Source organism: Xenopus laevis, chromosome 9_10L, assembly GCF_017654675.1.
Source record: "Xenopus laevis strain J_2021 chromosome 9_10L, Xenopus_laevis_v10.1, whole genome shotgun sequence".
NCBI classification, from domain to species: domain Eukaryota; kingdom Metazoa; phylum Chordata; class Amphibia; order Anura; family Pipidae; genus Xenopus; species Xenopus laevis.
The window spans coordinates 8,563,717-8,584,965 of record NC_054387.1 but is presented as its reverse complement, the minus strand read 5'-3'; the positions used below and the strand labels follow the sequence as shown (position 1 = coordinate 8,584,965).

The following is a 21,249-nucleotide window of genomic DNA, read 5'->3' as shown; positions in this document are numbered from 1 at the left end:
CTCTCTTCTTCGCTCGGTGCACGGATCCACTGGCCCTAGCGGCGGATGCCCTGACGGCTCCTTGGGACTTTCGTCTCGCCTACGCCTTTCCCCCTCTGCCTCTTCTTCCCAGAACCATAAAGAAGGTACAGAGGGAACACACAGCTCTCATCCTCATCGCCCCCAATTGGCCTCGGCGCACTTGGTTCTCGGACCTAGTAAACCTATCTGTCGACGAGCCGTGGCCTCTTCCCGCAATCCCAGACCTTCTTCATCAGGGACCTATTCTTCACCCAAGCCCCGTCAAGCTCCAATTGACGGCGTGGCTCTTGAAACCGCTATCCTAAAGAGAAAGGGTTTTTCCGACGACGTCATCCTGACCATGAGAGCTGCTCGCAAGCCTGTCTCCGCCAGGACTTACCACCGGGTCTGGTCCACTTATCAACGGTGGTGCCTGGCTCAGGGAGCGGATCTCCTTCGCTTCTCCATCGCCAACGTGTTGGCCTTCCTTCAAGTAGGGCTTTCCATGGGGCTCTCCTTGGGCTCTCTGAAATCCCAGGTTTCGGCCTTGTCTATCCTGTTCCAGAGGCGTCTTGCCCTCCACGCGGACGTCAAGACCTTTCTGCAGGGAGTTGCGCATGTTCGGCCTCCCGTTCGGTCCCCCGTTCCGCCCTGGGATCTCTCTCTGGTTCTCCGTTCTCTCCAACGGCCTCCGTTCGAGCCCTTATCTTCCATCTCTCTTCAATGGCTCACGTGGAAGACAGTTTTTTCTCGTGGCCATCGCTTCGGCTCGACGAGTATCTGAGCTGTCTGCCCTTTCATGCAGATCTCCCTTCCTCATCTTTCACGGGGACAGGGTGGTTCTCCGTACCATTCCTTCCTTTCTTCCTAAGGTGGTTTCTTCCTTTCATCTCAACCAGGAGATCACCATCCCCACCTTTTGCCCTTCTCCGGCTAACCCTAAGGAAGTGGCACTCCATTCGCTGGATCCAGTCCGAGCTCTCAAATACTATCTTCATCGCGTCGAGGATGTCCGTAAATCGGACTCCTTGTTTCTCATTCCCTCTGGGACGCGACAGGGCCTTCCTGCCTCCAAGGCGACCATTTCCCGCTGGATTACGCAGGCCATACAGAGGGCCTACACGGCTCAGGGTCTACGCCCCCCAGCTAGGATTAGGGCTCATTCCACCAGAGGTGTGAGTACGTCCTGGGCTTTCCGGAATCAGGCTTCAGCTGAACAATTGTGCAAGGCTGCCACTTGGACTTCTATCCATACTTTTGCCAAATTCTACCACTTTGATACCTTTGCGGCATCTGACACCCGCTTCGGTAGGACGGTACTGCAAGCCGCGGTGGCTGGTTCCACGTCGGCCTCTACCTCCCACCCGTGATTTTTGGGACAGCTTTGGTATGTCCCCATAGTTCCTGTGTCCCCCAAGCAGACCTAGGAGAAAAGGAGATTTTGTGTACTCACCGTTAAATCTCTTTCTCTCCAGTCGCTTGGGGGACACAGGACTTCCCTCCCTGGTGAGGCCTTCACGTGTTCCTTCAGACATAGTCTCTAGTGTTACTCTTTTATGTATATAGTTACAGGCTTCATGTTTTCGTTTGGTAACCTCCTGTTCCGTACTTTGGTACAAACTGATCTGGCTCCGCCTGGGAGCTGGGGTATAGCAGGAGGAGGAGGGATTAGTTTCTTTTTTGTTGTGTCCTGCCTCCTAGTGGTGTTAGCTATACCCATAGTTCCTGTGTCCCCCAAGCGACTGGAGAGAAAGAGATTTAACGGTGAGTACACAAAATCTCCTTTTTTTAAAAAGCTCCATCGGGCGTAAATACGCATAAACTGCACTACCACTAGAATTAATGGAAAACACAATATAGCAATTCTCACAGGGCACTTGTAAGCCGAAATCCGTCACGGGGCACCAGTATTGGTTTTTTTCAGCAGAAACGTCAATACGTGAAGAAAGTCCCAAATCAATAGACTCTATGGGATCTGCATGGTTGAAACCACACTTTGCGTAAATATGCAGCGTCTTTTAAATGTGGCGTCCAAATTCTCCCAAGATAAATGTCGCATATACGTTTTTACGGCCTATTAGCCCATTGACGTAATTACGTTTCGTATTGACGATCATTCCTGCTCCATTTTGCATGTAAATACCTTTTCTATTTCTAGCCATTGGAATTATGGGGAATGAGAACAATGAGAAGTGCATGTTGGGAAAAGACGTCACGTGTGGTTTCAGTGGCGTATTTACGCTCAATCGTGTATTTTTAAAAACACAAGGCAAAAACGCCATGTGTGACCTTGCCCTTAGGGCAGAGACACTCGGGAAGTTTTGGGGAGATTTAGTTGCCCGGTGACTAATCGACTTACCTTCGGGTGACTAATCTCTCCACAAAGCGTTCCCGCCGGCTAGAATCTAATCTAATTGCCAGCGCGATGTTTTCCGAAGTCGCCCGAAGTTGCCTGACGAGGAAACTTCAGGCGCCTTCAGAAAATGAAGCATTCCAAGTGCTTTCCAACCGGCTAGATTATAGCCAGCAGGAATGCTTTTCAGGGAGATAAGTCGCCCGAAGAAGAGTCGATTAGTCTCCGGGCGACTAAATCTCCCCGAATCTTCCCGTGTGTCTCTGCCCTTAATGGAACTCAGGGATTCTGCTCAGCAGGGACAAAGATAAGAAATGTATCAACTAAATGTATCAATTTATAGCAGTTTACAGGGTCGGCGACCCCTCCCTCCCAGAGCTGCTTTAAAAGGTGAAAAATGAAACTTTATACCTCATTATTATAAAAATAGTTAAAAGTCTTTATTTATGTTCAACAATCTGAAACCAACTGAACTGAAAAACGCGTTGGAAGGTGCACAACCCTTTTAAGAGCTTTGCCTTTTAATAGAAAAAGTTGTAAGTGTATATAACATTTATTTATCACTAAATGTTACCATGCTGCTTTCCAGTCACGTTATCCAGATTGCGATCGATAAAAATACCACAATGCATCTTCTGTTTTGTTTTCAGGTTGGCTGTAATCCCAATGAGGACGTGGCAATCTTTGCTGTTGACTCCCTACGTCAGCTGTCCATGAAGTTTCTTGAAAAGGATGAATTGGCCAACTTTCGCTTCCAGAAAGATTTCTTAAGGCCTTTTGAACATATTATGAAGAAAAACAGGTGTGCCATTGCTTCAGTTTGATCTGAAATGTAGTGTTATATCTAGGGATGCATCAAATTGACTATTTTGGATTTGGCCGAACCCTGGAATCCTTCACGAAAGATTCAGCCGAATCCTGCTGAAAAAGGCCGAATTCTGGCCGAATCCCGAAACTAATCCTGGATTCGGTGCATCTCTAGTTATATCCTTTAGGCAGAGGTGGAAGGTAAATCCACTGGTAAAACTTAAATAAGATACTTGTTACGTGACCCACCCACTTACACATCATATTATTTATCACATGATGTAACTGATTCCCTGGAGGCAAAGGCACCTGCAGGCTCTAATATAGGGTTGTCCAAAAGGTAGATCTGGATCTAGACCTGGGGATCAATAGATCTCAAGACACTGTCATCAAACCTGTTGACTAAATTACTATTGTGTTTCATTCTTTTCAGTCAGATGTTTATTCTGTAACATGAGAAATAATTGCTTATTAAATATAGCATACAGGTACAGGACCTGTTATCCAGAATGCTCGGGACCTGGGGCTTTCCATAATTTGGATCTTCGTACCTTAAGTCTACTAGAAAATCCTGTAAACATTGAATAAACCCAATATTATGGTTTTGCTTCCAATAAGGATTAATTCAAGTACACGCGACTGTTTTATTATTACTGAGAAAAAGGAAATCATTTTCAAAAATTCGAATGATTTGGATAAAATGGAGTCTATGGGAGATGGCCTTTCCATAATTCGGAGCTTTCTGGATAATGGATCCTATACCTGTGTATATTTTCTCATAAATCAATATAATATTGAAGTAATATTTTTCATGGAACAGAAGGCTAACAATGCTATTATGGACGTAGATCCTATAGATTAACTGGTCTCCACAATAGAGATGCACAGAATCCACTATTTTGGATTCGGCCGAACCCCTGAATCCTTCTCGAAAGATTCGGCCAAATACCGAACTGAATCCTAATTTGCATATGCAAATTAGGAGTGGGAAAACATTTTTTACTTCCTTGTTTTCTGACAAGGTCACGTGATTTCCCTCCCCACTCTTAATTTACATATGCAAATTTGGATTCGGTTCGGCCGGGCAGAAGGATTCGGCCACTTCCGAATCATGCTGAAAAAGGCCGAATCCTGGCTGAATTCCAAACCGATTCGGTGCATTCTTACGCCTCAACTTACCCATCATTCTATTTGTATTTGCCTCATGGTATAATTGAATCATTCTATTTTCCTGAAGGTCTCCAACAATTCGGGACATGGTCATACGCTGCATCACTCAGATGGTGAATAGCCAGGCTGGTAACATTCGCTCAGGATGGAAGAACGTTTTTGCTGTATTTTATCAAGCAGCCTCAGACCATAATGGGAATATTGTGGAGCTCTCCTTCCACACCGTGGGACATACTGTTAGTGAGTATGGCCTTACTGTTCTTCAAAAACAATGCGAGTGATTAAAATTAAAGGTGGTGTTCACCTTTAAATTAACTTTTAGTATGATATAGAGAGTGATATTCTGAGACAATTTGCAGTTGGTTTTCATTTTTTATTATTTGTGGTTTTTGAGTTATTTGGCTTTTTTTATTCAGCAGCTCTCCAGTTTGCAATGTCTGCAATCTGGTTGCTAGGGTCCAAATTACCCTAGAAACCATGCATTGCTTTGAATAAGAGACTGGAATATGAATAGAAGAGGACATGAATAGAAAGACGAGTAACAAAAAGTAGCAGTAACAATAATGGGTTTATTTATCAAAGTCTGATTTTATCTCAACATCTGCTACAAACTCCGATTAAATCCGCTCCGTTTTTTTACGCATATTTATTATTACATTTTCCCGCAAATTTTTATTTTTCCAGATTTTTTATCCGATTTTCACAATTTTTTCATCCGATTTTTTCGGATTTTTCACCCGAAAAATTGTATTGCAGGAAACCTAGCGCACACCAAAAAAATCAAAGGGACTTCTCCCATTGACTTATACAACCTCGACAGGTCTGTGATGCCGGATTTTCTAAGTCGGCCTTTTCCATCTTCAGTGTTTAATAAATTCTGAAAAATTTGTGATTTTTGAAAAGTCAGATTTTATAAAAAAACATTTTTTCTTTTATTTTTGCATTCAGAGTTTAGTAAATAACCCCCATAAATGTGTAGCCTTACAGTGCATTTGTTTTTTAAATGGGGTCAATGACCCCTATAGGAAGCTAGAAAGAGTCACTACTAGTACTACTTCAAAAACTATAAAAAATAAAAAAAGACCAATTGAAAAGTTGCTTAGAATGAACCATTCTATAACATACTAAAAGTTAACTTAAAGGTGAACCACCCGTTTTATGAACTAATCTGATATTCTGTTCTTTTTCTATTCTCTCTCTCTCTCAGCCAATGTTTTCCAGCAACACTTTCCCTCGGCCATAGATTCCTTTCAGGATGCAATTAAATGTTTGTCTGAGTTTGCTTGTAATGCTGCTTTCCCCGACACCAGCATGGAAGCCATTCGGCTGATACGTTACTGTGCAAAGTATGTCTCTGAAAAGCCACAGGTGCGTAGCTTTCATGGATAAGGAAATGTGTCATTTATTGTGATACAAGATTTACAGTATTACAATGGCTCCTGTTATATATCACTCTCATGTTGCAGGCGCTGAGGGAGTACACTAGTGATGATATGAATGTTGCTCCTGGCGACAGGGTCTGGGTGCGAGGATGGTTCCCGATTTTATTTGAGCTCTCCTGCATTATTAACAGGTGTAAGCTGGATGTAAGGACAAGGTAATACAGTTTTACTCCTTACCCCTTTATGTTATACATTATGTAACCTATGTGTGGTTTATTATTAGGCATAATCAGAGAAAATATGTTAAATATAATCATATGTTTCTGTAGGAAAATTGTGTTATCAAACAAGTGGGAACTATCGTGAAAATAAGCTTCAGCATAGTGAAATAAGAAACTTTCTAAATACGATCAATTAAATATTCCATACTGTTTCTAAAATAATCAAGTTTATATTCACTATTCCTCTCTCGGCATCTGTTTTTATTCATTCTGTCTTCATGCAGCAGTTGGGTGTCAGATATTCATTGACAGTTAGATCCAATATATCTTATAAGGGGGCTCCTTTTGCCTAGAAGATGTATACGAGCTCACTCTATTGAAATCATCATGTCTCTCTACATGCAGGATTTGTGCAAAAGGCAGTTATTTTGTTACATTTTGTTTGTACTGGAATCCGTTATTTGAGTGAGCTCTAATTCAGCTGCTAGGAAAGGAACCCCCCTATAAGATATATTGGATCTGTCAATGACTGATCTGACACCCAACTGCTGCATGAAGAGAGAGTGAAGAGAAACAGATGCTGAGAGAGGGATAGTGATGATAAACTTGATTATTTCAGAAACAATGCAAAATATTGAATTGATTGTATTTAGAAAGTTTATTATTTCAGTATGATAAAGCTTATATTCAGTTTTCATTTTTGCGATAGTTCCCCTTTAAATTTTAAACTTAAAGGGGAACTCCGGCTTCCAAACCAAAATTTGATAAAGAGGCCCAGATAACATAATAATAATATATCCATCAAAGTTACCTGTTTCTTCAAAAAGTATGAATAAATGTAATTTTCTATGCTGAAATCCGGCTGTTTAACAGTTCTTATCTTTCTGCATCATTTGGAATCCTGGCAGGGAAGGAGGGACTAAACACTGATGTTACAAATTGTAACAACTTCTCCACAGCTTAAAGACCGCATGCAGGAACTACAACTAACCCATAATGCATTTCACTGTGATATTCTGTTCCTTATTGAAATCATGTTTGCAGAAAATTGTGGGGTTTGGAGGATGCAGGCTGAAGACAGATGGCTGTTGATACAAAGTAACAGTAGTCAGTCAGCTCAGCAAAGTAGTCAGACAGATCAGCAGAAGAGCTGGGGGCTAGGGAACTGTCAGAAACCATTCATGAAAGTCTGCATATTTTTTAAATTATGTATATTGCAAAGTTGCTTGAAATTATGTTTACTTTTCAAAAAGCTCAAGTTATGTTTTTGTGGAGTTCCCCTTCCAGTATAAAACTGGGTAAATAGATGTGCAAAATAAAAAATGTATCTAATATAGTTATTTAGCCAAAAATGTAATGTATAAAGACTGGAGTAAGTGAATGTGTAACATAATAGCCAGAACACTACTTCCTGCTTTTCAGCTCTCTAACTCTGAGTTAGTCAGCGACTATAAGGGAGGCCACATGGGACATAACTGTTCAGTGAGTTTGCAATTGATCCTCAGCATTCAGCTCAGATTCAAAAGCAACAGTTATGAACCATGTGGCTCCCCCTCAAGTCATTGATTGGTTACTGCCTGGTAACCAATCAGTGGAAACCAAAAGAGCTGCAAAGCAGGAAGTAGTGTTCTGTTCTGTTATGTTACACATCCAGCCACTCCAGTCTGTATACATTACATTTTTGACTAACTATATTAGAAACATTTTTTATTTTTCACAGCCTATCTATTTACCCAGTTTATTTTTACACTGAACTGTTCCTTTAAAGTGACTAGCATTCACTTTCCTACAGGTATTTGGTTATCTTAATAATATATATTGCCAAACACACTGGAGGTTTAACCTGGATCCACCAATGTGCTAAACTTCCCAAGACAAATCTCTTTCCCTACACCTTTTACATTCATTCTCTGTCGCTCAAGTGGGTTCCCTACTGCTTATTAGCAGATGTGTCACTAACACTGTGTTATGTTCCAGAGGCCTCACTGTGATGTTTGAAATTATGAAGAGTTACGGCCACACATTTGAAAACCATTGGTGGCACGACTTGTTTCGAATCGTGTTTAGAATATTTGACAACATGAAACTCCCAGAACAGCAAACAGAGGTGAGGAGCAAATCAATGTAATAGAAGTCTGTTCTCCTCCAGGTCTGCTATTCTACAACAGTGATCCCCAACCAGTAGCTTGTGAGTAACATGTTACTCTGCGACCCCTTGGATGTTGCTCTCAGGGTCCTCGAAGCTTAGTTTTGAATTCCAAGCTTGAAAGCAAGTTTTAATTGCATAAAACTAAGTATAGTGCCAAGTAGATCCTATTATAGGCTGCCAGACCAAATAGCCAATCACAGCCCTTATTTGGCACCCCAAGGGACTTTTTCATGCTTGTGTTGCTCCGCAACTCTTTTTACATTTGAATGTGGCTCACAGGTAAAAAAGGTTAAGGACCCCTGTTCTACAACATTGTTTCAGGGGTTACCTTCAAGTTAACTTTTTGTATGTTCTACAATGACTAATTCTAAGCCACCTTTCAATTGGTCTTCATTATTTATTTTTTATAGTTTTTTAATTATTCGCCTTCTGACTGCTTTTCTGACTCTTTCCAGCTTTCAAATGGGAGTCACTGACCCCATCTAAAAAACAAATATTCTGTAAGGCTACAAATGTATTGTTATTGTTACTTTTTATTACTCATCTTTCTATTCAGGCCTCTCCTATTCATATTCCAGTCCCTTATTCAAATCAATGCATGGTAGCTAGGATCATTTGGACCCCAGCAACCAGATTTATTAAATTGCTAACTGCAGAGCTGCTGAATAAAAAGTTAAATAACTCAAAAACCACAAATTATAAAAAATGAAAACCAATTGCAAATTGTCCCAGAATATCTCTACGTCATACAAAAAGTTAATTCAAAGGTGAACAACTCCTTTAATAATATTATAACATAAATATTGAGGCAGACTGTTTTTTCACAGCAATTAATAACAAATATTTGAAATGTGTAATGATTTTTATGTTGGAAAGTTGGTTAGAATGATATTTCATTATGGGACAAAAAAGTTAACAGGTGGAGGACTCCCTTAAAGGAGAAGGAAAGGCTAAAACTAAGTAAGCTTTATCAGAAAGGTCTATATAAATACACCAGTAATCCCTCAAAGTAATGCTGCTCTGAGTCCTCTGTCAAAATAAACACCACATTTCTTTCCTTCTATTGTGTACTCATGGGCTTCTGTATCAGACTTCCTGTTTTCAGCTTAAACCTCCAGGGCTAGGGCTTGAGCATGCTCAGTTTGCTCCTCTCCCCCACCTCCCTTTTCTGCTGTAAGCTAAGCCCAGAGCTATAAGTGACCAGGGAGAGACTTAGGCAGGAAGTGATGTCACACCAAGCTAATATGGCAGCTGCTATCCTTAACAAATAGAGTTTCTAGAGCTGTTTACTCAGGTATAGTAAAGCATTCTGCAGAATAAATCTAGTCTTATAGCTTGCACTATTGTGGCTAATCTATTGACAATAAACTGCTTTGGCAGCTTTTCTTCTCCTTTAAAGCCAGGTTGTGTCAAAGCACCCCGTTTATGAGTGATCTAAATGGTTTCTTTTGGTTCATATTTCAGAAGTCTGAGTGGATGACGACGACCTGTAACCATGCACTTTATGCCATTTGTGATGTATTTACGCAATTTTATGAAGCTCTGAATAGTGTTCTCCTTACGGATATATTGGCCCAGTTGCACTGGTGTGTAAAGCAAGGTATGTCTGGAATAATTCAGGAGACTCATTAATGCAATCATTGCAAATAAATTCCCACAGTAGAAAGCATTTCCATAACCATCCATAACTGTTGCTCATTGTGTCTCCTTGCATGGAGAAGTATTGATATTGTGTCAGGTCCTAGCAGGAGCATCAGCCGATTCTTTGGTATTCATTATGTGTTTTTCATTCATTGCAGATAATGAACAGCTGGCACGATCGGGTACCAACTGCTTAGAAAACCTTGTTATCCTAAATGGGGAGAAGTTTAGCCCTGAGGTTTGGGACAAGACGTGCAACTGTATGCTGGATATCTTCAAATCCACTATCCCCAGTGTGTAAGTCTCTCTGTTTATTCCACTGACGTCAGAGACACTCGTACTCACAAAATAATGCTTAAAGGAGAACTAAAGCCCAACTAAAGACGTAGCTAAAAATGATGTTTTGTGCTTCTGTACCAGCCCAAGGCAACCACAGCCATTTAGCAGTAAAGATCTGTGTCTCCAAAGATGCCCCAGTAGCTCCCCATCTTCTTTTCTGCTGATTCACTGCACATGCTCTGTGCTGCTGTCACTTACTGAGCTTAGGGACCCACTCACAATATACAGTACACATAGAATAGAAATGTCACAATATAAGGCTGATTAGTAATTAATACACATAATTACTACATGGCAGCACAGAAACCAGTGCAATTAGCATCAGAATTGAATAATCAGCAAACCTGTAGCATCAGTTTATATTACAGCCAGGGAAGCTCATTTTCTGCTGGATAATTAGTGACGAGCCCTAAGCTTAGCTTCTCAACAGCCAATCAGAGCCCACTGAGCATGTGAGTGTCACAGACACTTTCCAAGATGGTGACCCCCTGTGACAAGTTTGAAGTCCTGGATCATTGCTGCTATTGACAAGCTGAAACTTTAGCCTCGTGCAATAAGGTCACTATATAAAACATGGCATTTTTAACCATATTATTTGTTATGGTTTAGTTCTCCTCTAAAAGGAAAGTTCAAATTGAAGTTAACTTTTAGTATGTTATAGAGTGTCCTACTATTGGCACTTTTTTTTTCCCACTACAGTTTGGGTGCATATTTGGGCCATGATTGTTCCCTTTTAGTTTTTCCCTATATCGCCTGAAGGAGAAGCAAATGTATATAAGTAACTATAGAAAATGTATCTTTGAAACATTTGTTTGCAGGTTATTAACTTGGAGACCAACTGCAATGGAAGAGGATTCAGATAAACGATATGTAAGTATGCAGACATGCCAGGTTCAGTTTTACTTATGTCTGTGTTTAATTTGGCCTTAAAGGAGCAGTAACATAAACATGAAATTGTTTTAAAGTAATAAAAATGTAGTGTTGCCCTGCACTGGTAAAACTGCTGTGTTTGTTTCAGAAACACTATGATTGTTTATAGAAATAAGCTGCTGTGTAGCAATGGGGGCAGCCTTCAAGCGTAGGATACACAGTAGATAACAGATAAGTACTACTATAGTTTATATAAACACGCTGCTGTGTAGCCATGGGGGCAGCCATTCAAGCACAGGATACACAGTAGATAACAGATAAGTACTACTATAGTTTATATAAATAAGCTGCTGTGTAGCCATGGGGGCAGCCATTCAAGCACAGGATACACAGTAGATAACAGATAAGTACTACTATAGTTTATATAAACAAGCTGCTGTGTAGCCATGGGGGCAGCCATTCAAGCACAGGATACACAGTAGATAACAGATAAGTACTACTATAGTTTATAGAGACAAGCTGTTGTGTAGTCATGGGGGCAGCCATTCAAGCACAGGATACACAGTAGATAACGATAAGTACTACTATAGTTTATATAAACAAGCTGCTGTGTAGCCATGGGGGCAGCCATTCAAGCACAGGATACACAGTAGATAACGATAAGTACTACTATAGTTTATATAAACAAGCTGCTGTGTAGCCATGGGGGCAGCCTTTAAAAGGAGAAAAGGCTCAGGTTACACGGCAGATAACAGATAAGCTCCATAGAACATAATGGTCTTATCTGTTATCCACTATATATCCTGTGCCATATAGCTTTTTTTTAATTTTACACCATTGCTACACAGCAGCTTATTTATATGAACTATAGTAGTGTTTCTGAAGCAAACAGATCAGTTTTACCAATGCAAGGCAACAGCAGATTTTATTTTCATTACTTTAAAACTCTTTCATTATTTGGTGTTATGGTTCATTTAAGGATAATTATGTATACAGGGAGGCACCCCAGAGCAGGTCCTAGGGCCAGTGCTTAATTTCCATTTTTTTTTAATCCATTTTTTTTAATTAAAAACAATTAGGACCTGGATATTGACAGGCAGTCTATGAGCAGCATGGACAGAAATACATCAGACAGAGCTCACAGCCAGATTTCCAACACCACAGAGGACACGTGGAAAGGAAAGTCCAGTGAGAGTAAGTTATCTGTGCTTTCCGCTTAAAGGGGTAGTTCACCTTTTAGTACGATATAGAGGGCGATATACTGAGACAATTTTAGGTTGGTCTTAATTTTGTATTTTTTTTTTTAAAAAAGTTTTTAAATAATGACTTTGCATCTTGTTCAGCAGTTCTCCAGTTTGGAAGTTATCAGGGTTCCTAAGGTCCACGTTGCCCTAACAACTGAAAAGTTGCTGAGAATAGGATATTCTATAATATAATAGTTAACATTAAGACCTTTCCATTGCACTTTTTCAGAAGCATGTGGTCTTTATTCCTCATTTAGGGTCTGGCCCCACGGGCACATTCGGGGGGGGGGGGTTAGTCACCAGACGACAAATCTCCTCTTCTTCGCGGCGACTAATTTCCCCGATCTGTCTTCCCCTGCCTTCCACCGGCTACAATGAAAATCGCCTGGGGGCAGGCACATGGAGTGCTTCATTTTCCAAAGCCGCCCGTAATTGCCTCCGGAGGAAACTTCGGGCGACTTCGGAAAACTAAGCGCTCCGTGTGCCTGCCCCCAGGCGATTTATATTTTAGGCAGATCGGGGAGATTAGTCACCGAGAAGAAGTGGAGATTTGTTGCCCCGAATCTGCCCATGTGGCCAGACCCTTATTTACCGTTAAATATATTTAAGGTGATTGTCTCATATCAAACAGTTATACCAATTAGCATCCCACATAGGATTTACTCTGTTGTAAGGAAGCACAGCTTGATTAGCGTAATTTGTAATTACTGCTTTTTTTTTTTATCAGGATTAGCAGATCAGAAGCTTTTTGCCGGACTCCTAATTAAATGCGTGGTGCAACTGGAGCTTATACAGACCATCGATAACATTGTGTTCTATCCAGCTACCAGCAAGAAAGAAGATGCTGAGCACTTGGCAGCTGCACAAGTAAGAGATTTAAATGAAACCCTTCCTTCACTTTGATTGCGGATCTATTTAACTCGATTTTGTGTGTTTAATTAGTACTGGCACTGGATGGGTAAAAAATAACTTTAATACACTGTGACCTGTCAGTGACATACATGAGTCGTTAGAAGTGGTAAAAAATAGAAATTAGGTGGTGGGTTGAAAGTCAAGTCAATCATAACTGGAAAACATCAGACCCACGTACAAAATTATGCTGAGATGGTTTATAAAGGAATAAGCTGCTTGTTGCACATTTGTATAGTTTAACTATACAATATACTAACATTTGATTTAAAATTGGCATCGAACCCTCCATTTTTATTCAAGGGAACCCTTGGAGGGTTATTTATTAAAGTCCGAATGCCAAATACCTAAAAAATTCAAGTTGTTTTTTTTTTACTATAAAGTCCAAATTATTTGTGGGGGGAATAAACTTGCATTTTTTTCGAGATTTATTATACCCCGAGCATGGAAAAAGTCCAAATCTGAAACCAGACCTACCAAGGTTGTATATAAATTAATGGGAGAGGTCCCTATCCTATTTGGAATTTTCTGTGGTCTGTGCTGGAATTATCCTGAAAATCCGACTATTTCCACTGTATATGTTCTGGGTTCAATTTAATAGTAGATTTTACAGTTTACAAAGTTTTATTGGACAATTACCCTAGTACTGGTATGAGATCTGTTATCCAGAATATCCAGAATACTCAGGACCTGGGGCTTTCCAGATAACTGATCTTTCTGTAATTTGGATCTTTTCTGTAATTTGGATCTTCATACCTTAAGCCTTCTAAAAAATTATATAAACATTAAATAAACCCAATAGGCTGGTTTTGCCTCCAATAAGGATTAATTATATCTTAGTTGGGATCAAGTACAAGCGACTGTTTTATTATTACACAGAAAAGGGAAGTCATTTTTTAAAATTTGGATTATTTGGATAAAATTGAGTCTATGGGAGACGACCTTTCCGTAATTCAGGGCTTTCCGAATAACGGGTTGCTGGATAATAGGTCCTATATCCGTAATGATTTGCTCTTAATCCTTGAAACAGAGAGATACTTTGGATATCCACATAGATTCGGAGGACCAAGGAATGTACAAGTACATGTGCACACAGCACCTCTTTAAATTGCTGGACTGCCTTCAGGAATCCCATTCGTTTGCAAAGGCATTTAATTCCAACAACGAACAGCGGACGGCTCTATGGAGAGCAGGTAAGATTGGTTTTGACCTACAGTAAACTCTAGTTGCCTTGATTTTTATATTTTTCTTGACCTTCTCACTGCCAGAGTAACCTTTTACATGATTTCTCCCACGCCATGTGACAATGTAACCAGTTAAAGGAGAACTGAAGCCTAACTAAAGAAGTAGCTAGAAATGTTGTACATGATGTTTTGTGCTTCTGTACCAGCCCAAGGCAACCACAGCCCTTTAGCAGTAAAGATCTGTGTCTCCAAAGATGCCCCAGTAGCTCCCCATCTTCTTTTCTGCTGATTCACTGCACATGCTCTGTGCTGCTGTCACTTACTGAGCTTAGGGAGCCACTCACAATATACAGTACACATAGAATAGAAATGTCACAATATAAGGCTGATTAGTAATTAATACAGATAATTACTACATGGCAGCACAGAAACCAGTGCAATTAGCATCAGAATTTAATAATTAGCAAACCTGTAGCATCAGCTTATATTACAGCCAGGGAAGCTCATTTTCTGCTGGATAATTAGTGGCGAGCCCTAAGCTTAGCTTCTCAACAGCCAATCAGAGCCCACTGAGCATGTGAGTGTCACAGACACTTTCCAAGATGGTGACCCCCTGTGACAAGTTTGAAGTCCTGGATCATTGCTGCTATTGACAAGCTGAAACTTTAGCCTCGTGCAATAAGTTCACTATATAAAATATGGCATTTTTAGCCATATTAATTTTAGGGTTTAGTTTTCCTTTAAACATTCTAATTTCCCTGCTTGCTACAAAAGAAGGGGGTGTATATGGTCATTATATGTGGATATATTATTCAGACAGGATCTGTGGAACCTATGCACACAGCTACAATCCCAGGAGTAATTCATGAATGTATATAAACAAAAGAGACCAGACAAATTGCAAATGCTGTAGTAGTGACAGACATGAGAATCAATACACCACAAATCCAATTAGTTAAAGGCAGACCACATTCCCCCTCCCCGCCAGGTTTACTGTCCCTGCTAGATTCTAGAACACAAGCTGTTGGTATTTTCTTTTTTTCTGAGAACCTCAACCTGTCAAATTTTCTTTCCTTGCATTTAGGGTTTAAAGGCAAATCGAAACCCAATCTGTTGAAGCAAGAGACGAGTAGCCTTGCCTGCTGTTTAAGAATCCTCTTCCGAATGTACACAGACGAGAAACTCAGAGATTCCTGGGGGGATATAGAAAGCAGACTATTAAAGTAAGACATTATCAGGCTGGAGGTTTTTCATGCCTTTATTGTTACTGGGCAATTTCAGTGTCAATTTACATGGGATCCTTATGGTTTCCACTTTATTAAAGGGAGAGTTCACCTTCAAACACTTTTTTCAGTTCAGTTGGTTTCAGATAGTTCACCAGAAATAGACTTTTTCCTTTCTATTTTCCATTTGTGACTGTTTTTGTAATATTTAAGTGTAAAGTTTTATTTTTCACCTTCTAAAGCAGGTGGGGGGGGGGGGTCGCCGAATCTTGAACTGTTCTAAATTGATGCATTTAGTTGATACATTTTATCTTTGTCCCTGCTGAGCAGAATCTCTGAGTAACAGGCAGATGTTAGAATTGATACAATAGTTGCTAATACATAAATTGCTGAGAAATGTATGAACTAGATGTAGCAAATTGTAATAGTTCAGTCAACTAGTTTAGTCAACTTTTTGGGACCCGTACCCCGATCCGTACCTGCAATCCGCAACCCGCATTCTTACCCGCTTGGAACCGACCCGCGCGTACCTTATCCGCAACCCGGACCCGCGACCTGCTGACCATCAAGAATCAGGAAGTTCTGTCATTGTAAACTGGAAGTGACATCATCGGAAGTAGACATGACCAGAAAAAAGGAGTAAATATCAATATTGAGAAGACCCGCAGGCCGACCTGCAAAGCCGCGTCTTTACCCGTTCTTGCGAGTAACCCAAAGCCCCGGCACACGACCCGAACCGCAACCCGCATGTTTACCCACTTTGATCCACTACCCGGACCCGCAACTGCCTTATCCGCAACCCGCTGACCACCATCAAACAGGAAGTGATGGTGCTGCAAGCCGAAAGTGATGTCATCAAAAGTGGGCAGGAAAGAAACAAGTTTTGAAAAACCTTAAAAAGGAGTAAAATATAGACAATATTACATAAGATAAGAAATGTAGATGAGACCCACAAACCGCATCTATACCTGCACCTGAAAATCCTCCCCTCATTCCGCAGGGCGCCCGCTTTTTTGCGGGTAACCCACGGGTACCCGACCCTCTGCAGGACTCTATCCTGGATCACTTTTATAGTGATGTGCAGCGTCTATAAAAGAAGAACCCGGAAGTCGAAAGCCGGCACTGCAATATGGCGGCCGTGGGAGAGCAGGAGAAAAGCTCAACCCGCTGCCAGACTGAGACACCAGAGACAGGAACATTCAACTTTTTGGGGAAACGGTAAAAAATAAAAGATGGAAAGCAATTGAAAAAAGTCTTTGTTTATGGTGAACAATCTGGAAACAACTGAACTGAAAAAAGTATTTGGAAGGTGGACAGCCCCTTTAAGATTTTTTAAAGGAGACATTCAGTGTAAAAAAAAAATAATGTACCAGTGCTTTATACTCAAATAGATATAGAAGAATTGTGCTTAAAAAGTAGTGTTTCAGGCTGATTTATTGAATATTTTTATTGCGAAAACCCTAATCCCTCCCTTCTCTTCCACTTCCTGCTCCCTGAATTCCCAGGCTGCACTGCACTGTAGGACAGGAACCAATAGGCTAGCAGGACCTGATAGGGAAGCCTGTCTGTGCTTGTGTGACTGCAGGGCTGTGATTGGCTGTCCCCCTCCTACTGTGCTTCTGGCAGGGACCGTTAGGACACGCCCACCCCTCATTTGAAACACAGACAGGGACCAGAGAACATCTATAGGGAGCTCCAATAAAGGGGTTATTTTTAAAGATAATATTCATTTTCAGCACCATGTAAAAGCAACACCATATATTACTTATAATTGCCTACAAAATTAGGGTTTTTTTCATTTATCCTATATGTGTCCTTTAATGCCTTGCGCTTTAGAATCACCAGGCAGGTAATCCCACCTCCTGGCAGCTAATATAAAGCAAACCTGAATGTAGTATTCCGCTGTCCTGCTCAGATCAAATGTGTTTTGCTTGTTAGTCACAAAAGTAATGACTTGAATATCTGTGTCTTGTATTGCAGTGTGTGCAGTGAGGCCCTGGCCTACTTTATTACTGTAAATTCTGAAAGCCATCGGGAAGCTTGGACCAATCTACTTCTACTGCTTCTAACCAAAACACTTAAAGTTACAGATGAAAAGGTATGTTGATAGCTAAACCGGGACATATTTCATGTGTAACTAGGAAACTTGAACAAAACTAATCTAATAGCCAGAACATGACTTCCTCCTTTGCCTCTCTCTAACCTGCTAGTCAGTCACCACTTGAAGGGAAGCCCATATGGGACATAACTGTCCAGTTTCTTTGCTTTTGTTCCTAAGCATGTGGGCCCTAGGGTTGCCATCTGGCTGATATTTTACCGGCCTGACCGGTAAAAATGATGGTTGACCCCAATGTTATTAATAGGGAAAAAAGATAAATATATAGGAAGGCCGGTATGTTTTTCCAGAAAAGGTGGCAACCCTAGTGGGCCCCCTTGTTGTTGCCTATTGACTAATAGGTCAGAGAGTAACAAAGGAGGAAGTGGTGTTCTGGCTATTACATTAGACATCTGTTTACTCCAGCCTTTATGTTTACACTGAACAGTGTAAACAGGAGAACTAAACACTAAAAATTTATATGGTTACAAATGGCATATTTTAAATACTGAACGTATTGTACCAGCCTAAAGTTTCAGCTTGTCAATAGCAGGACTTCACAGGGGGTCACCATCTTGGAAAGTGTCTGTGACACTCACATGCTCAGTGGGCTCTGATTGGCTGTTGAGAAGCTAAGCTTAGGGCTCGTCACTAATTATCCAGCAGAAAATGAGCTTCGCTGGCTGTAATATAAGCTGATGCTACAGGTTTGCTGATTATTAAATTCTGATGCTAATTGCACTGGTTTCTGTGCTGCCATGTAGTAATTATGTGTATTAATTACTAATCAGCCTTATATTGTGACATTTCTATTCTATGTGTACTGTATATTGTGAGTGGGTCCCTAAGCTCAGTAAGTGACAGCAGCACAGAGCATGTGCAGTGAATCAGCAGAAAAGAAGATGGGGAGCTACTGGGGCATATTTGGAGACACAGATCTTTACTGCTAAAGGGCTGTGGTTGCCTTGGGCTGGTACAGAAGCACAAAACATCATGTACAACATTTCTAGCTACTTCTTTAGTTAGGCTTTAGTTCTAATAAACTATTAGAATAATATCAAAATAGATAGCCACAATAGTAGAATATTTATTCTGCAAAATGCTTTACCATACCTGAGTAAACCGCTCTAGACGCTTTCTCTGTTTATGTAGGATAGCAGCTGCCATATTAGCTTGGTGTGATATCACTTTCTGCCTGAGTCTCTCCCCCTGCTTACTCATAGCTCTGGGCTCAGATTACAGCAGGGAGAGGAGCAAACTGAGCATGCTCAAGCCCTAGCCCTGGAGGTTTAAGCTGAAAACAGGAAGTCTGATACAGTAGCCCATGAGTACACAATAGAAGGAAAGAAATGTGATGTTTCTTTTGACTCAGAGCAGCATTACTTTGAGGGGTCACTGATGTATTTTTATAGACCTTTCTGATAAAGCTTACTTAGTTTTAGCCTTTCCTTCTCCTTTAAGCAAACGATGGAGGAAATAGAAAGGTTTAAAGGATGCAAAATGTCTCTGTTCTACGCACTTCAACTAACATGCATCGCTCCTTTTTTCCTTTTAAAAGTTTAAAGCCCACGCCTCGAGGTATTACCCGCACCTCTGCGAGATCATGCAGTTTGACCTGATTCCCGAGCTCCGCTCTGTACTCCGGAAGTTCTTCCTGCGCATTGGGACGGTGTTCGGCATTTGCAAGCCAGAAGAGCAGGCGCAGTCTGCCCGAGAGTATCCCTCTGCATAGCACAAGCCTCCTCACAGGTGGAACGTAGCCACTTTTGTCTCTTCTACTGTAGCAATCAAATCCAAAAGCCTAAAAAGGTTGCCGCCGGCAGCTGTATCAAACCAAAAGTGGCACTTTAATCTTCATGATAATTGACTGTGCACAGTACACTTTTAGAAGGATTACGGTTTCAGCTTTTACCATCCGGAAGAGGCCACAGGGTTTGTCTTTTCAGCACCGGCTTTGTTGCCTCTTCAGTGTCCCAGGACACCAAAAAAATAGTCAGGTGGCTAAGAAATTGTACCTGTGACTAATGGAAAAACCACATATTTTCCTTGCAGTGTAAGTTTAGTTGTTAAATGACATTCTGTTGGCTGTTGGACCCCTTCTCCCCTAAATGGTATGGACTGGCTTCCCTAATCTGGACTATTTAATTTATGAGAGTTTTTAGAAGGACGGGGGACATATTATTATTATAATAATAATATATTTTTATTTTTGCTACTTAGGGTAATGCTTTTGATAGACTGGAGTATATATTCCTTTTCCTCTGTTATTCGCATTGTTTTACGTCTATTTTTTTGCCGCTGTATGTCCGGTAATTAAATACCCAATAAGAACTCCCAAGAACGCAATGTTATTTGTAAGCCTGATAATAAATGAGTTGCTGAGGCATGCATCAGCTGCAGAATCTTTTAAAGAGAATGGTTTTCTGGGACCAAGCCTAATATGATGATCATTTGCCTTTGGCCTGGGTTATTAAAGGGGCTGTTCACCTTTGAGATAACTTTTAGGGGTAAATTTATCAAAGAGTGAAGTTCCGCCACTAGAGTGAAATTCCGCAGCTCTCAATTCATTTCTATGGGATTTTGCAGGGGCGTAACTATAGAGGAAGCAGACCCTGCGGTTGCAGGGGGGCCCAGGAGTGTAGGGGGCCCAGTAAGACCCTAATTAATTAGCAATTTTAATATATCTTGGTAAAATAGGCCAACTTATAAATATTTTGGGGCCCTAAATTGAATTTGCCCAGTAACAACTAGTTACGCCACTGGGATTTTGAAAAGCGTATTTATCAATGGGTGAAAGTGAAAGTTCACCCTTTGATAAATACGCCTATAAAAATCCCATAGAAATGAATGGAGAGTGACTGAATTTCACTCTAGTGGTGGAACTTCACTATTAACGTCACTCTTTGATAAATATACCCCTTAGTATGATGTGGAGAGTGTTATTCGGAGATAATTTGTAATGTGTTAAAAAAAAATTATTATTGAAGGTTTTTGAGTTATTTAGCTTTTTATTCAGTAGCCCTTCAATTTGCATTTTTAAAGGGGTTGTTCACCTTTGAGCTAACTTTTAGTATGATGTAGAGAGTGATATTTGGAGGCAATTTGCAATTGGTTGTCATTTTTTATTATTTGTGGTTTTCGAGTTATTTAGCTTTTTATTCAGCAACTCTCCAAATTGCTATTCAAGCAATCTGGTTGCTATGATCCAAACAGTGGAGTAACTACCGGGGGAGCAGGGGGTGCGATTGGGCCAGGGCCCCCCGGCAGCTCGCGCTACTGTTCTAATGCGGCGTTTCTGGCCGTACGGAGGGGGGCGGGGCCCGGCTGCACATCCCGCGCCAGGGCCCGCCCACCTCTAGTTACGGATCCAAATTAACCTAGCAACCATGCCCTGATGTAAACAAGATACCAGAATATGAATGGGAGAGGACCAGAATAAAAGTATGAGCAATAAAAACCTAACCACAACAATACATTTGTAGATTTACAGAGCATTTGTTTTTGGATGGAGTCGGTGACCCCCGTTGGAAAGCTGGAAAGAGTTGGGAGAAAAAGGCAAATTATTAATAAACTATTAAAAATAAATAATGAAGACCAGTTTAAAAGTTGCTTAGAATTAGCCAATCTATAACGTGTTAACTGAAAGGCGAACCAACCCCTTT

At 40.8% G+C, this 21,249-nt stretch overlaps 1 protein-coding gene across 1 annotated transcript in view; it reads left to right on the top strand.

Moving 5' to 3' along the window:
* Window positions 1-19,975, top strand: part of LOC108700881 (brefeldin A-inhibited guanine nucleotide-exchange protein 2) — a 55,762-nt gene extending 35,787 nt beyond the window's left edge. The window contains exons 26-39 of the mRNA XM_018234908.2: window positions 3,004-3,155; window positions 4,398-4,570; window positions 5,538-5,698; window positions 5,797-5,927; window positions 7,911-8,040; window positions 9,547-9,682; window positions 9,882-10,020; window positions 10,881-10,932; window positions 12,012-12,126; window positions 12,904-13,043; window positions 14,116-14,278; window positions 15,354-15,492; window positions 17,473-17,590; window positions 19,146-19,975. Of these exons, the coding sequence (XP_018090397.1) occupies window positions 3,004-3,155; window positions 4,398-4,570; window positions 5,538-5,698; window positions 5,797-5,927; window positions 7,911-8,040; window positions 9,547-9,682; window positions 9,882-10,020; window positions 10,881-10,932; window positions 12,012-12,126; window positions 12,904-13,043; window positions 14,116-14,278; window positions 15,354-15,492; window positions 17,473-17,590; window positions 19,146-19,319 (1,923 nt within the window). The 3' untranslated portion in view covers window positions 19,320-19,975. The remainder of the gene's footprint in view (window positions 1-3,003; window positions 3,156-4,397; window positions 4,571-5,537; window positions 5,699-5,796; window positions 5,928-7,910; window positions 8,041-9,546; window positions 9,683-9,881; window positions 10,021-10,880; window positions 10,933-12,011; window positions 12,127-12,903; window positions 13,044-14,115; window positions 14,279-15,353; window positions 15,493-17,472; window positions 17,591-19,145) is intronic.
* Window positions 19,976-21,249: the final 1,274 nt, after the last annotated feature.